At 59.9% G+C, this 17,152-nt stretch overlaps 1 protein-coding gene across 4 annotated transcripts in view; it reads right to left on the reverse strand.

The window, feature by feature from the left end:
- Nucleotides 1-17,152, reverse strand: part of LOC140399050 (uncharacterized) — a 765,316-nt gene that overhangs the window by 54,009 nt on the left and 694,155 nt on the right. For all 4 annotated transcript variants that reach the window (XM_072488134.1, XM_072488132.1, XM_072488133.1 and 1 more), the window contains exon 18: nucleotides 13,399-13,677. In XM_072488134.1, the coding sequence (XP_072344235.1) occupies nucleotides 13,399-13,677 (279 nt within the window). The remainder of the gene's footprint in view (nucleotides 1-13,398; nucleotides 13,678-17,152) is intronic.

Raw genomic sequence — 17,152 nt, forward strand, 5'->3', positions numbered from 1 at the left:
GTGACACTTGTGAAAGAGCACTTCAACCCCAGACCCTCCATTATACTGCACCGCTATCAATTTAATTCAGACATCAGGGGAGACAATTTCTGCTTTTGTTGCCAAACTTCACCAAATAGCAGAACACTGCGAATTCGGCTCGGCTTTAAGCGACATGCTATGCGCGTGGCATCAGCAATATCAATGTCCAAAGAAAATTGTTAGCTGAAACTAAAATTACGAGAGAAAAGGGGGGTATGGTGGCACAGTGGTTAGCACTGCAACTTCACAGCGCCAGGGAGCAGGTTCGATTCTAGCCTTGGATGACTGTCGATGTGGAGTTTGCACGTTCTCCCTGTAACTGCGTGGGTTTCCTCTGATTGCACCGGATTCCTCCCACAGTCCAAAGATGTGCAGTTTCGGACGAATGGCCAGGCTAAATTGCCCCTTAATGTCCAGAGGGGTGCATGTTTGGTTATGAGTTTACACCAGGACGGGGTGGATCTTGGTTGAGTGCTTTTTCAGAGGGTCGGTGCAAACCTGATGGGCCTAATGGCCTCCTTGTGCATTGTGGGGATTCTATGGTTGTAAGCCACTGAATGCGCCGAGAAAGATGCTTCTGAGAATGCGGTGAGCAAGACGCTAAATTGCATGCAGGAAGGCGAGGTAATCAGCTTTGGAGTGGAATGGCTGTTAGGTGAGCACCTCGAGTGACACACAGTTAACTGTAATAACCTGCACTGTTTTACCACCCTCCCCCATGGCGTATCTACCCTAATATACTGTATTATATATGTGTGTGTCAAGGGACTTTAGATGGGAGGAATGCGGTAGCATGGCCCTTAAAGGGGTGATTTTTCAAGGACAATGTGACCCGCTTAGTGCCTATTGTGCAGGAACGCGCAAACCCTGACCAATAGGGAAAAAGCAGGGGCCAGGGCAGTGTGGACCCAGGAGTCATGGAGTGCAGACCTGTATGAGATACCGCTGTGCCTCTATATAGTTGAACCTCATTGTTGTTTCCAATAAGCCTCTTCATTACACAAAAATCTGCTCAGTGATACCTCGCACTATTACACATTTATTGATAAAATCTGTTTATCTCAGCTGTGAATATACTTAACGACCCAGCTTCTCCAGCCTCTGCGGTAAAGAATTCCACAGATTCACTCCGCTCCTTTTCCCTGTCTTATATGGGAGACCCCTTACACTGAGATTATGCCCTCTGGTCCTTAGACTCTCCCACAAGGGGTAGCAACCTCTCAGCATCTTTCTCAACCATAGAGGGTGCAATTAACAGCTCAGAAATAGCTGGAAATCAGGATTTGGAAGGGAGGGAGGAACTCAGGAAAATTACAATCACCAAGGAAGTGGTGGTTGAGCAAATTGTTAGGTCTGTGGGCTGACAAATCCCCGGGTCCGATGGACTTCACCCTAAGGTCTTGAAAGATGTGGTCAATGATGCATTGGTTTTAATTTCCCAATCTTCCTTAGATTCGGCGAAGGTTCTATTAGATTGGAAGACAGAAAATGTAACTCCTTTATTAAAAAATGGAGGGAGACAGAAAGCAGGAAACTACAAGCCAGTTAACCTAACATCTGTCAACTATTATTAAAGATGTTACAGCAGAGCACTTGGAAACTTCAAGGTAATCAGGCAGAGTCAACATGGTTACATGAAAGGGAAATCATATTTGATCAATTTATTGGAGTTGTTGTAAGAGTCACATGGGCTGTAGATATAGGGGAACCGTTGGATGTACTGCATTTAGATTTCCAGAAGGCATTTGATAAGGTGCCACATCAACGGTTACTGTGGAAAATAAAAGCTCATGGTGCACGTGTAAGATATTGTCATGGATAGATGATTGGCTAGCTAACAGGAGACAGAGTTCTAGATACATAGACATATAGAAGATAGGAGCAGGAGGAGGCCTTTTGGCCCTTCGAGCCTGCTCCGCCATTCATCACGATCATGGCTAATCATCCAACTCAATAGCCTAATCCTGTTTTCTCACCTTAGCTTTTGATCCCATTCTCCCCAAGTGCTATATTCAGCTGCCTCTTGAATATATTCAAAGTTTTAGCATCAACTACTTCCTGTGGTAATGAATTCCACAGGCTCACCACTCTTTGTGTGAAGAAATGTCTCCTTATCTCTGTCCGAAATGGTTTACCCTGAATCCTCAGGCTGTGACCCCTGAGACGTCATTCTCCGACCCCCCAGCGGGTCGGAGAATGGCCGTTGGCCGCCGTGAATCCCGCCCCCGCCGGTTGCCGAAGTCTCCGAAGGGAGAAAAGTCGGCGGGGCGTTAATGGCGTCGCAGACGTCGGAGAATGGCACGGGTGGGCGCAAGGCAGCAGACTTTGGGTCTGCCGATATTCTCCCGTCCGGATGGGCCGAAGTCCCGTCGACGTGATGACCGGTCACGTCGACGTAAATCAAACCTCCTTTTAGTCGGCGTCAACCTGTGCTCCAGGTTTACGCCGACCAGCGTGGAGGTGGGTGACGGCCTGGGGGGTGGTTAGAGTGGGCTGGGCTCCGGGGGAGTGAAGGGAGGGGGGGGTCCGTGCCGGGGAGAAGGATGGGAGGGGTCCGTGCCGGGGAGGGGGATGGGGGGGGTCCGTGCCGGGGAGGAGGATGGGGGGTGTCCGTGCCGGGGAGGGGGATGGGGGGGGGTCCGTGCCAGGGAGGAGGATGGGGGGGTCTGTGCCGGGGAGGAGGATGGGGGGGTCCGTGCCGGGGAGGAGGATGGGGGGGGGTCCATGCCGGGGAGGGGGATGGGGGGGGGTCTGTGCCGGGGAGGATGGGGGGGTCCGTGCCGAGGAGGGGAATGGGGGGGTCCGTGCCGGGGAGGGGGATTGGGGCGTCCATGCCGGGGAGGAGGATGGGGGGGGGGGGTCCGTGCCGGGGAGGGGGTTGGGGGGGGGGTCCGTGCCAGGGAGGAGGATGGGGTCCGTGCCGGGGAGGAGGATGGGGGGGGTCCGTGCCGGGGAGGAGGATGGGGTCCGTGCCGGGGAGGAGGATGGGGGGGGGGTCCGTGCCGGGGAGGAGGATGGGGTCCGTGCCGGGGAGGAGGATGGGGGGTCCGTGCCGGGGAGGAGGATGGGGTCCGTGCCGGGGAGGATGGGGTCCGTGCTGGGGAGGAGGATGGGGTCCGTGCCGGGGAGGAGGATGGGGTCCGTGCCGGGGAAGAGGATGGGGGCCCGTGCCGGGGAGGAGGATGGGGGCCCGTGCCGGGGAGGAGGATGGGGGCCCGTGCCGGGGAGGAGGATGGGGTCCGTGCCGGGGAGGAGGATGGGGTCCGTGCCGGGGAGGAGGATGGGGGGCCCGTGCCGGGGAGGAGGATAGGGTCCGTGCCGGGGAGGAGGATGGGGTCCGTGCCGTGGAGGAGGATGGGGTCCGTGCTGGGGAGGAGGATGGGGTCCGTGCCGGGGAGGAGGATGGGGCCCGTGCCGGGGAGGAGGATGGGGTCCGTGCCGGGGAGGAGGATGGGGTCCGTGCCGGGGAGGAGGATGGGGTCCGTGCCGGGGAGCAGGATGGGGCGCCCGTGCCGTGGAGGAGGATGGGGTCCGTGCCGGGGAGGAGGATGGGGTCCGTGCTGGGGAGGAGGATGGGGGGGTCCGTGCCGTGGAGGAGGATGGGGTCCGTGCCGGGGAGGAGGATGGGGTCCGTGCCGGGGAGGAGGATGGGGGGGTCCGTGCCGTGGAGGAGGATGGGGTCCGTGCCGGGGAGGAGGATGGGGGGCCCGTGCCGGGGAGGAGGATGGGGTCCGTGCCGGGGAGGAGGATGGGGTCCGTGCCGGGGAGGAGGATGGGGGGCCCGTGCCGGGGAGGAGGATGGGGGGGTCCGTGCCGTGGAGGAGGATGGGGTCCGTGCCGGGGAGGAGGATGGGGGGCCCGTGCCGTGGAGGAGGATGGGGACCGTGCCGGGGAGGAGGATGGGGTCCCTGCTGGGGAGGAGGATGGGGTCCGTGCTGGGGAGGAGGATGGGGGGCCCGTGCCGGGGAGGAGGATGGGGGGCCCGTGCCGGGGAGGAGGATGGGGGGCCCGTGCCGGGGAGGAGGATGGGGTCCGTGCTGGGGAGGAGGATGGGGGGGCCCGTGCCGGGGAGGAGGATGGGGGGCCCGTGCCGGGGAGGAGGATGGGGGGCCCGTGCTGGGGAGGAGGATGGGGTCCGTGCCGGGGAGGAGGATGGGGGGCCCGTGCCGGGGAGGAGGATGGGGTCCGTGCCGGGGAGGAGGATGGGGTCCGTGCCGGGGAGGAGGCTGGGGGGCCCGTGCCGTGGAGGAGGATGGGGGGCCCGTGCCGGGGAGGAGGATGGGGTCCGTGCCGGGGAGGAGGATGGGGGGCCCGTGCCGGGGAGGAGGATGGGGTCCGTGCCGGGGAGGAGGATGGGGTCCGTGCCGGGGAGGAGGATGGGGGGCCCGTGCCGGGGAGGAGGATGGGGTCCGTGCCGGGGAGGAGGATGGGGTCCGTGCCGGGGAGGAGGATGGGGCCCGTGCCGTGGAGGAGGATGTGGGGTCCGTGCAGGGGAGGAGGATGGGATCCGTGCCGGGGAGGGGGGGGGTGCGAGAGCAAGTGAGTTGGTCCACCTGGCCAGGTGCCAGCCTCCAAAAGTTGGACCCATGCGGTCCATGCCACCTGGGGAGGAGGGGTATGGGCAATGATGACATGTCGTCGCTTCCCCCCCCCCCCCCCCAACCAGGCCGTCATGTTTTCCGATCATCCAGCGATGTTGGCCGCCGTGGTTTCAGCCGCTAATTTATATGTTGCCCTGGATGAGGAGGAGGAGCAGGAGGAGGAGCGTGCCAGGGAGGCGGCGCAGGCTTCCGAAGAGGGGCAGGCGGCAGCCGCCCAGGCTGGAGGGACACCTGACCGACAGGACGAGGAGGGGGACGTCGCGGCCCCACGGCAACGGAGGCACCCGAGGGTGCCCTGTGTGTACCGGCCCCGGCAGTCATACCAGGACCTCACGGACCGGGAATGCAGGAGGAGACTCCGGATGAGGGGGGAAACCGTGGCACACATCTGCCACCTGCTGGCACACCTGTCACCGCATGGCACTGGCGGGGGACATCCTCTCCCCGTGTCCGTCAAGGTTACGGTGGCCCTGAACTTTTATGCAACGGGGTCATTCCAGGCACCGAGTGGGGACCTGTCCGGCATATCGCAGACATCGGTGCATCCGGGCAGTGACAGATGCCCTATATGCCATGGCGCACCGCTACATCCCCTTCCCTGTGGACTGGGCCAGCCAAGATGCCCGGGCCATGGGCTTCTCTGCCTTGGCCGGGTTCCCCATGGTCCAGGGCGCGATCGATGGGATGCACGTCGCCGTGCGGCCACCTGCAGATAATAGGGCCGTGTTCACCAATAGGAAGGGGACCTATTCGATGAACATACAGGTGGTCTGCGACCACCGCATGATGATCCTGCACATCTGCGCCCGTTACCCAGGCAGTGTACACGACTCATACGTGTTGTCGCGGTCATCCATCACCGGCATGTACGAGGGACGCCATCCCCGGCTGAGGGGCTGGTTGCTGGGCGACAGGGGCTACCCATTGCGATTGTGGCTGATGACGCCTATACGGAGGCCACACAATGAGGCGGAGAACCGCTACAATGATGCCCATGTAGCGACAAGGGGAGTGATAGAGAGGTGCTTTGGCGTGCTGAAGATGCGTTTCAGGTGCCTGGACCTATCTGGGGGCGCCCTCCAGTATCGGTCAGATAAGGTTGGCCGCATCATTGTGGTGTGCTGCGTCCTGCACAACATAGCCCAGCAGAGGGGCGATGTGCCGCAGGCAGAGGAGGGCGGAGTGGAGGAGCAGCAGGAAGAGGCGCAGTCCTCCCCAGATGAGGGGTATGGGGGCAATGGTCAGGGCAGACGGGCTAGACACAGGCGGGTGGCTGTCCACCGTTACCGGCTGGCCCAGCGGGCACGGGACATGCTGATAGCCGCCCGCTTCACTGACTAGATGGGTGTGGGAATCGGGTAGTACGGCCACAGACCGCACACCATGGCAACAGCCGACCACCCACACCCCCCACCCATCCACCCACCCAGCACCCTCACCCCCCCTCCCCAACCCCACCCACCCGCATGCACCCCCCCCCCCCCCCATTGCCGATCCACCTGCGGCACAACGGCCGGGCTCACACAGTTGCGGGTGGACGTGTGTCTATTGCAGGCCATGGAGGATGATGACAACCCGCCCTGCGTTGAGCTCCTGGCTCCACATCGTTGGACTATGTCTGACCCATGGCCACAGTACCACCATCCACCCGGACCATCCCTGCATGCGGCTGTGACACTGCAGCACACGGTCCCGTCCTCTGCCCGGGGGGATGTTGATGGCGGCCCAGGGGGAAGGGGCAGACTCACCTGGGGCTGAGGCAAGACCACCCCTCACACACACACACTTGCGCTCAACGTACATGACACCCCCGCACGCTTTGGACAGGGCATAAAGGCAGCTTCTGTAGGTGTAACATTGACTTTAATAACCAAAGGAGTTCATGCACGTGCCCTAGCCCCTAAAACTCATCTGTGCCCTGCACCCGTGCCAACTTACTCAGTGTCTAATTGTTTGGCCTTACGGGCCCTTTGACTACGTCTACGTGGTTCCCCAGACGGTACAGCAGAACTGGAGGTGGACTCCTGTGATTCCTGCCCTCTGACACGGGATCCCTTTGGCGGCCGTTTCCTGGGGCGTCCTGGCCTAGATGCCAGGCTGCGGCCCGGGCGACTGGGATGGCGAGCTGCCAGCCTGTCCTGCCCGTTGCCCACCCGATGCACCTGGGACGGAAGGGGGGGGGGGGGGCGGGGGGAGTCCGAGGTGTCCCGGTGTTCCGGGACCTCCCCTACAGGGGGACCCGGGACGGACCACACCTCCTCCTCCCTTGGGGTGCCCGATGGCCCCCAGGCCTCTACATGGGTGGGGGATGCGAACGGACTGGCCATCTGACGCCCCCCCCGACATCTGGCGCTGCCAGTCCTGGAGGCCCGTGCTGGTATCGACAGGGGCCTCCAGGTTTGCAGCCATGGAGCCCAGGGGATTGGCAAACCCTGTCTGTGACTGTGCGACGCCGGCTCGCACATGGCCAATGGCGCCGATGCCCTCAGCGATGGCCTGCTGAGACTGGGCTATGGCCTGCAGAGACTGGGCCATGGCCTGCAGAGACTGGGCCATGGCGTTGAGCGCCTCTGCCATCTGGCGCTGGCACTGGCTCATGGCCTCCTGTGAGAGGGCAGCCATGTCCTGGGCCACAGACGCCGCCTGCACGGAAAGCCCCAGGCCTCGCAAACCGTTCCCCATGTCTGACACCGTCGCACCCATTGCCTCCACCGCGGACGCCACCCGTGCGTCACTCCCAGCTCCTGGTCGCAGGACTCCTCCACCTGCGACCGCAGCCGCCGCAAGCCGCCCGTCACCCTCTTCGCTCGTCTCCGGGTCGGTGGTTGCATCGGATCTATGGGTGGGTGTGGTAACTCCAGGAACCCGGGATCCATCTGGGCGGCAGATGTTCGCTTGGGCTGGGCTGCCCTCCGACCGCCCGGCCCCTCTGCTGCTCCTACCTCCACCTGCTGTACCGGGACGGCTGTGTTGTGCGCACCAGTGAGTGTACCAGACGCCTCATCACTAAAGTGCCCAACCGTGGTGAGTGTTTCTGCGATGGTGGAGGGTGTTGGTGACAGCAGTGGCGTTGTGTCATGCTCTTCGTCCCACTCTGAGTCCATGGCACTTTGGGGTGGGGGTTCGTCTCCACCCATCCACTCTGTGTCACTGTCCGGTATTTCGTCTTCCTGGGTAGTTATGTCCCGGGTAGGCGTGTCCTGGGTAGGGGTGTCCTGGGTAGTGGTGTCCTGGCTCGGCTGTGACGGGGGCCTGTGGCTGCCCCTCTCGTCGCTGGGTGCCACACGCCTGCGTCGTCGCACCCGCATTTGACTGGGGCGTCGTCTCCCTGTTGCTCCAGGTCTCTCCGTCTCCCGTGGTCTCCAAGGGACATCCTGCGGGCGTCGCATGCCGGAGGGTCCGGGTCTCTCTGTCTCCCGTGGTGTGCGAGGGGCATCCTGCGGGCGTCGCATGCCGGAGGTTCCGGGTCTCTCCGTCTCCCGTGGCCTCCGAGGGGCATCCTGCGGGCGGTCTGCATCTGCGGGGATGGATGCCTCGACGTTTGCTCCTGTGATACACAATGAAGCATGCATGGTTAGACATCAGGCAGTGATCAGGTGATATGGGGGAGGGGGATATAGGGGAGGGGGGATATGGGGACGGGCTGTCGGTGGCTCACTTGCTAGTACGCCCCCGACCTCTGCATCAGCAACCTCCCGGTCGTCAGGTCCGCCAGCCAGTTCCAGGGCCCTTTCCTGGTGTTCGGTCAGTGGCCTCTCATCAGCGGGGCCTCCACCAGTCCTCACATGCTCCCTGGTGTTGTGTGCGCGTTTCTCCTGTGGCGAAGTGGGGGGGGCGTTTGCAGGGGTAAAAGGCAACACTGTTAGGCAGGTATATGAATGCACGCCATTGGTTGCGCGTGCATTGCAGAGGTTAAGGTTAGGGCTGGATTCACTTGTGGATATGGGGGATATGGGGGAGGGGGGATATGGGGGAGGGGGGGATATGGGGGAGGGGGGATATGGGGGAGGGGGGATATGGGGAGGGGGGATATGGGGGAGGGGGATATGGGGAGGGGGTATATGGGGGAGGGGGGATATGGGGGAGGGGGATATGGGGGAGGGGGGATATGGGGAGGGGGATATGGGGGAGGGGGGATATGGGGGATATGGGGGAGGGGGGATATGGGGGAGGGGGTATATGGGGGAGGGGGGATATGGGGAGGGGGATATGGGGGAGGGGGGATATGGGGAGGGGGGATAGGGGGGATATGGGGGAGGGGAGATATGGGGGAGGGGGGATCTGGGGAGGGGTGGATATGGGGGATATGGGGGAGGGGGGATATGGATATCGGGCAGGGGGGGAGGCTCACCCTGCCTGCTCTGACGAGGTCGTTCACCTTCTTGTGGCACTGGGGCAACTCTGCCACCTCCCTCCACAGACGCCGGCTGTGGCGTGGGGCAACTCTGCGGCCGTGCCCGGGATGCTGGGCCTCCCTCCTCTGCTCCACCACGTCCAGGAGCACCTCCACATCGCGTGACTGGAACCTCGGGGCTGAGCGGTGGCCGGCCATCCGGTCGGGTGTTCCGGTCGGTGGGGGGGAGCAGCGTGTCCTTATGAGCCGTCACGCCGTGCGGCGCGTATGACGCTGCGCGGCGTGAACCACGTGAGCAAGCGCGGATCCCGTCACGTCGCTGCTAGCCCATTTCGGGTTGGAGACTTCGCGCCGATTTTTGCGGCGTGACGCAGGTCGGATTTGCGCCGTTTTTTGCGCCGATCGGCGGACTTTGCGCCGATAACGGAGAATTTCGCCCCTGGTTCTGGACACACCCATCATTGGTAACATGGACGGGATTCTCTGCAATCGGCGCGATGTCCGCCGACCGGCACCAAAAACGGCGTGAATCAGTCCGGCATCGCGCCGCCCCAAAGGTGCAGAATTCTCCGCATCTTGAGGGGCCGAGCCCTCACCTTGAGGGGCTAGGCCCGCGTCGGACTGATTTCCGCCCCGCCAGCTGGCGGGAAAGGCCTTTGGTGCCCCCGCCAACTGGCGGTGAAATGACTTTGCCGTGCGGCGCATGCGCGGGAGCGTCAGCAGCCGCTCACGGCAGCCCCGTGCATGCGCAGTGGAGGGGGTCTCTTCCGCCTCCGCCATAGTGAAGACCATGGCGAAGGCGGAAGGGAGTGCCCCCACGGCACAGGCCCGCCCGCGGATCGGTGGGCCCCGATCGCGGGCCAGGCCACCGTGGGGGCAACCCCCGGGGCCAGATCGCCCCGCATCCCTCCCAGGACCCCGGAGCCCGCCCGCGCCGCCTTGTCCCGCCGGTAAGAGAGGTGGTTTGATTCTCGCCGGCGGGACAGGCATTCCAGCAGCGGGACTTCGGCCCATCGCGGGCCGGAGAATCGCCGGGGGGGGGCCCGCCAACCGGCGCGGCGCGATTCCCACCCCGGCCGAATATCCAGTGCCGGAGAATTCGGCAAACAGCGGGGGCGGGATTCACGCCAGCCCCTGCCGATTCTCCGACCCGGCGGGGGGGTCAGAGAATCCCGCCTCATCTTCCCTGCATCTACCCTGTCTAGTCCCGTTAGAATTTTATAAGTTTCTATGAGGTCCCCTTCATTCTTCTGAACTCCAGTGAGAACAATCCCAACCTAGTCAATCTCTCCTCATATAACAGTCCCGTCATCCCTGGAATCAGTCTGGGAAACCTTCGCTGCACTCCCTCGAGAGCAAGAACATCCTTCCTCAGAGAAGGGGACCAAAACTGCACACGATACTCCAAGTGTGGCCTCACCAAGGCCCTGTACAATTGTAGCAACACATCCCTGCTTCTGTACTCGAAACCTCTCGCAATGAAGGCCAACATACCATTAGCCTTCTTTACCTCCTGCTGCACCTGCATGCTTACCTTCAGCAAATGGTGCACAAGGACACCCAGGTCCCGCTGCACACTCCCCTCTCCCAATTTACAATCATTCAGGTCGTAACCTGCCTTCCTGTTTTTGTTTCCAAAGTGAATAACCTCACACTTATCCAAATTATACTGCATCTGCCATTGGCTTGCCCACTCGCTCAACTTGTCCAGTTGACATGGTGTGACGAGTGGTGTGCCAAAGGGATCAGTGCTGGGGCCTCAATGCTTTACTATTTATTTAAGTGACTTGGATGAAGGTATTGAAGGTATGGTTGTTAAATTTACAGACGACACAAAGATAGGTAGGAAAGTAAATTGAAGTAAAGTGAAGAGGATATAAGGAGGTTACAAAGGGACATAGAGAGATTAAATGAGAGGGAAAAAGTTTGGTAAATGGATTATAATGGGGGCAAATATGAAATTGTCCAATTTGGCAGGAAGAATAAAAAATAACCTTCATATCTAAATGGTGAGAGATTTCAGAATTCTGAGGTGCAGAGGGATCTGGGTGTCCTAGTGCATGAATCACAAAAGGGATGCAGGTATAGCAAGTAATCAGGAAACCTAATAGAATGATATTGTTTATTATGAGGGAAATTGATTACAAAAGTAGGGAGGTTAAACTTCAGTTACACAGGACAGTGGTGAGACCACATTTGGAGTACTGTGTGCAATACTGATCTTATTATTTAAGGAAAGATATAGGGGGCGATTCTCCGATATGGAAACCAAGTGTTCGTGCCGGCGTGAATGCCGTCGCGTTTCACGACAGCGCGAACAGGGCCCAGGCACGACCTGGGGGCCAGCAGGGCGCTGGAGCGGTTCAAGCGGCTCCAGCGTCCTTACGCAGCGCCAAATGGGCACCGTGCCAACCCGCACAAGCGCAGTTGAGGCAGCCCACTCCTGCGCATGCGCGGGGAACGTCTTACGCATGCCGACTCCTCACCAACATGGCGCCGGTGTTCTGGGGCCGCGCGCAGAAGGAGGTATGCCTGGGGGGGGGGGGGGGGGAGAGGCCGGCCCGCCGATCGGTGGGCCCCGATCGCGGGCCAGACCCCATTGGAGGCCACCTCGGCGAAGGAGCCCCCCTCCCTCCCCCACAGGCCGCCCCCCCAGCGTTCCTGCAGAGTTCCCGCAGGCAGCGACCAGGGGTGGATGGCGCCGGCGGGAACCTGTTATGTCGTAGCGGCCGCTCGGCCCATCCGGGCCGGAGAATCGCCGTTCGCCGGTTCTCCGAGCGGTCCGGTGCGAATCGCGCGCCGTTGGTTTCCGGGGGGGTGGGAGAATCGCGTGCGGGGGTCGGGGGCGTGTGGCGCGGTTCGCACGGCGCCCCGGCGATTCTCCCACCTGGCGTGGGGGGGGGAGAATAGCTCCCACCAATGCGTTAGAAGCAATTCAGAGAAGGTTTACTAGACAAAAACCAGGAATGGGTGGGTTGTCCAGTGGGGAAAGGATGGAGAGGTTAGGTTTGTATCCACTGAATTTTAGAAGACTAAGGAGCAACTTGATTGAAATCTTTAAGATTGTGAGGGGTATTGATAGGGTGGATGTGGAGAGGATGTTTCCTCTTGAAGTGGGGTCACTGTTTAAAAATAAAGACGGAGATCGTGGCTGTTATTGGTGGGACCGGAAGGCCCTGCCGATTGGAACGGTTCGAAAATCCCTCCTGATGTTCCTTCTTGAATTTACTAAGAAGCTGAACACATCACCCCAATATAACCAGCAAAGGATTTCCGGAATGTGGGATTGAGTGGACAAGGCCTATATTAGCCAGAGTTTAGAAGAATGAGAGGAGATCTCATAGAAACATGACATTCTTCAGGGGTTTGACAGGATAGATGCTGGGAGGATGTCGCCCCGGCTGGAGATATTGAGAATGAGAAGTCAAAGCCTCAGCCGTGGGGAATGTGCCATTTTAGGACTGAGATGAGGAGAAATCTCTTCTCTAAAAGAATTGTGAATCTTTGGAATTCTCTACCTCAGAGAGCTGTGGATATTCAGTTGTTGACTGTGTTCAATTTAGAGATTGGTAGAGCTTTGGAGACAATGGGAATTAAGGAATAGTATGGGAAGATTCCCCATGATCATATTGAAAGGCAGGGCAGCTTCGGGGAGACAAATGGCCTACTATTCCTATTTCTATACCTTTATGTTCAAAAATATTTCTGTACATTTTGTAAAAGTAATTTCACTAATTAGGAGTCAGATCCTGGCGGGTGAAGCGCTGACGCCGTGATTTAAAATGCTTATTTTTGCCCCCCTTACTGACCAATCACTCTTAAATATATCAAGGAATATTTTCCTCTAAAACACTTCATGTTCACGGTCAGATTCACCGTTTGGTAATATGTAAATGCGTTCAAATGGAAATTTGATTTAAAAAATGACTTAGATCATAGAGTATCATAGAATTTACAGTGCAGAAGGAGGCCATTCGGCACATCGAGTCTGCACCAGCCCTTGGAAAGAGCACCCTACCCAAGCCCACACCCCCACCCTAACCCCGTAACCCAGTAACCCCACCCAACCCAACCTTTTTGGACACTAAGGGCAATTTATCATGGCCAATCCACCTAACCTGCACATTTTTGGACTGTGGGAGGAAACCGGAGCACCCAGAGGAAATCCACGGGGAGGGCATGCAGACTCCGCACAGACAGTGACCAAAGCTGGGAATAGAACTGGGGACCGTAGAGCTGTGAAGCAACTGTGCTAACCACTGTGCTGACGTGCCCCCAATATCCTGTGCAATTTTGGATGCAAATGCAATTGGACTGCTCGGAGAGTGAGGGGACTTTGGTTTGCTAGACAGGACTCGCTATGGGTAAAACACAAACAAATCAATCTGGCTGAAGTTTTAGTGTAAAATCTCTGATGCTGACCAATAAGAGCAGCGACAGCTCGCTGTGCGACACCAAGTAGCCCGTCCGGATTCCAGTGTGGGAAGATGACAGCGATTGGATGAGCATGGGAAATAGGGGGTGCAGAATGATTTGAAACATCGCCCATTGCTGCTTGTTCACATGGCAACGGGACGGTCCTGTCTCCCATTTTGGATGGAACAGGCGCCAGAGACTGGAATTGAAATCCCAGTAGATTAAGCATGGAGGACACTCCTGGGATGCTGATTATATTTGCAGTCAACTTCACTGTGACGTTGTCTGCAGAGAAACAGAAAGGTTATCAGAATGGGGTGATGTCAGTAAGATTAACCATTGTAATCACTCCACTCACACCCTGAGGCTTCCCCTAAACCATTCACTCTCTGCCTCTCACTGATTGCTACTCGCCCTCCTCTTGCTTCCTCACTCCCCCTCCCCCACGGTCACTCCCACTGCCACTCCCCCACTGCCACTCCCCCACTGTCACTCCACCACTGCCACTCCCCCACTGTCACTCCCCCACTGCCAATCCCCCACTGTCACTCCCCCACTCCCCCTCCCCCACTGTCACTCCCCCACTGCCAATCCCCCACTGTCACTCCCACTGCCACTCCCCCACTGCCACTCCTCCACTGTCACTCCCCCACTCCCACTCCACCACTGTCACTCCCCCACTGCCACTCCCCCACTGTCACTCCCCCACTGCCAATCCCCCACTGTCACTCCCCCACTCCCCCTCCCCCACTGTCACTCCCCCACTGCCAATCCCCTACTGCCACTCCCCCACTGCCACTCCCCCACTGTCACTCCACCACTGCCACTCCCCCACTGTCACTCCCCCACTGCCACTCCCCCACTGTCATTCCCCCACTGCCAATCCCCCACTGTCACTCCCCCACTCCCCCTCCCCCACTTTCACTCCCCCACTGCCAATCCCCCACTGTCACTCCCCCACTGCCAATCCCCCACTGCCACTCCCCCACTGTCACTCCCACTGCCACTCCCCCACTGTCACTCCTCCACTGTCACTCCCCCACACCCCCTCCAACACTGTCACTCCCCCACTGCCACTCCCCCACTGCCACTCCCCCACTGTCACTCCCCCACTGCCAATCCCCCACTGCCACTCCCCCACTGCCACTCCCCCAGTCACTCCTCCACTGTCACTCATCCCACTGTCACTCCCCCACTGTCACTCCCCCACTGCCACTCCCCCAGTCACTCCCCCACTGTCACTCATCCCACTGTCACTCCCTACTGCCAATCCCCCACTGTCACTCATCCCACTGCCACTCCACCACTGTCACTCATCCCACTGTCACTCCCCCACTGCCACTCCCCCACTGTCACTCATCCCACTGTCACTCCCTACTGCCAATCCCCCACTGTCACTCCCCCACTGTCACTCATCCCACTGCCACTCCCCCACTGTCACTCCCCCACTGTCACTCATCCCACTGTCACTCCCCCACTGCCACTCCCCCACGGCCAATCCCCCACTGTCACTCATCCCAATGCCACTCCCCCACTGTCACTCATCCCACTGTCACTCCCCCACTGTCACTCCCCCACTGTCACTCATCACACTGTCACTCATCCCACTGTCACTCATCCCACTGTCACTCCCCCACTGCCACTCCCCCAGTGTCACTCGCCCACTGCCACTCCCCCACTGTCACTCCCCCACTGTCACTCATCCCACTGCCACTCCCCCACTGCCAATCTCCCACTGTCACTCTCCCACTGTCACTCATCCGACTGCCACTCCCCCACTGTCACTCATCCCACTGCCACTCCCCCACTGCCACAGCCCCACTGTCACTCCCCCACTGTCACTCTCCCACTGTCACTCATCCCACTGTCACTCATCCCACTGTCACTCACCCACTGTCACTCATCCCACTGTCACTCCCCCACTGCCACTCCCCCACTGCCACCTATCCCACTGTCACTCAACCCACTGCCACTCCCCCACTGTCACTCATCCCACTGCCACTCCCCCACTGTCACACATCCCACTGTCACTCATCCTACTGCCACTCCCCCACTGCCACTGCCCCACTGTCACTCCCCCACTGTCACTCCCCCACTGTCACTCCCCCACTGCCACCTATCCCACTGTCACTCATCCCACTGTCACTCCCCCACTGTCACTCATCCCACTGTCACTCCCTCACTGTCACGCACCCAGTCACTCCTCCACTGTGACTCCCCCAGTCACTCCTCCACTGTCACTCATCCCACTGCCACTCCCCCACTGTCACTCATCCCACTGTCACTCCCCCACTGTCACGCCCCCAGTCACTCCTCCACTGTCACTCATCCCACTGTCACTCCTCCACTGCCACTCCCCCAGTCACTCCTCCACTGTGACTCCCCCAGTCACTCCTCCACTGTCACTCATCCCACTGCCACTCCCCCACTGTCACTCATCCCACTGCCACTCCCCCACTGTCACTCATCCCACTGTCACTCCCCCACTGTCACGCCCCCAGTCACTCCTCCACTGTCACTCATCCCACTGTCACTCCCCCACTGTCACTTCCCCACTGTCACTCCTCCACTGCCACTCCCCCAGTCACTCCTCCACTGTCACTCCCCCACTGTCACTCATCCCACTGTCACTCCCCCACTGCCACTCCCCCACTGTCACTCCCCCACTGTCACTCATCCCACTGTCACTCATCCCACTGCCACTCCCCCACTGCCACTCCCCCACTGTCACTCATCCAACTGTCACTCATCCCACTGCCACTCCCCCACTGTCACTCCCCCACTGCCAATCCCCCACTGTCACTCCCCCACTGTCACTCATCCCACTGTCACTCATCCCACTACCACTCCCCCACTGTCACTCATCCCATTGCCACTCCCCCACTGTCACTCATCCCACTGCCACTCCCCCACTGTCACTCATCCCATTGCCACTCCCCCACTGTCACTCATCCCACTGTCACTAACCACTGCCAATCCCCCACTGTCACTCCCCCACTGTCACTCCCCCACTGCCACTCCCCCACTGTCACTCATCGCACTGCCACTCCCCCACTGTCACTCCCCCAATGTCACTCCCCCACTGTCACTCATCCCACTGTCACTCCCCCACTGTCACTCCCCCACTGCCACTCCCCCACTGTCACTCCCCCACTCTCTCATCCCACTGCCACTGCCCCACTGTCACTCCCCCACTGTCACTCTCCCACTGTCACTCATCCCACTGCCACTGCCCCACTGCCACTGCCCCACTGTCACTCCCCCACTGTCACTCTCCCACTGTCACTCATCCCACTGCCACTGCCCCACTGCCACTGCCCCACTGTCACTCCCCCACTGTCACTCTCCCACTGTCACTCATCCCACTGTCACTCATCCCACTGCCACTCATCCAACTGTCACTCCCCAACTGTCACTCTCCCACTGTCACTCATCCCACTGCCACTCCCCCACTGTCACTCATCCCACTGTCACTCCCCCACTGCCAATCCCCCACTGCCACCCCCCCCCCCTGTCACTCATCCCTCTGCCACTACCCCACTGCCAATCCCCCACTGTCACACCCCCACTGTCACTCATCCCACTGTCACTCCCCCACTGTCACTCATCCCACTGTCACTCCCCCACTGCCACTCCCCCACTGCCACCTATCCCACTGTCACTCATCCCACTGCCACTCCCCCACTGTCACTCATCCCACTGCCACTCCCCCACTGTCACACATCCCACTGTCACTCATCCTACTGCCACACCCCCACTG

This window comes from Scyliorhinus torazame, chromosome 22, assembly GCF_047496885.1.
Source record: "Scyliorhinus torazame isolate Kashiwa2021f chromosome 22, sScyTor2.1, whole genome shotgun sequence".
Classification (NCBI taxonomy): Eukaryota; Metazoa; Chordata; class Chondrichthyes; order Carcharhiniformes; family Scyliorhinidae; genus Scyliorhinus; species Scyliorhinus torazame.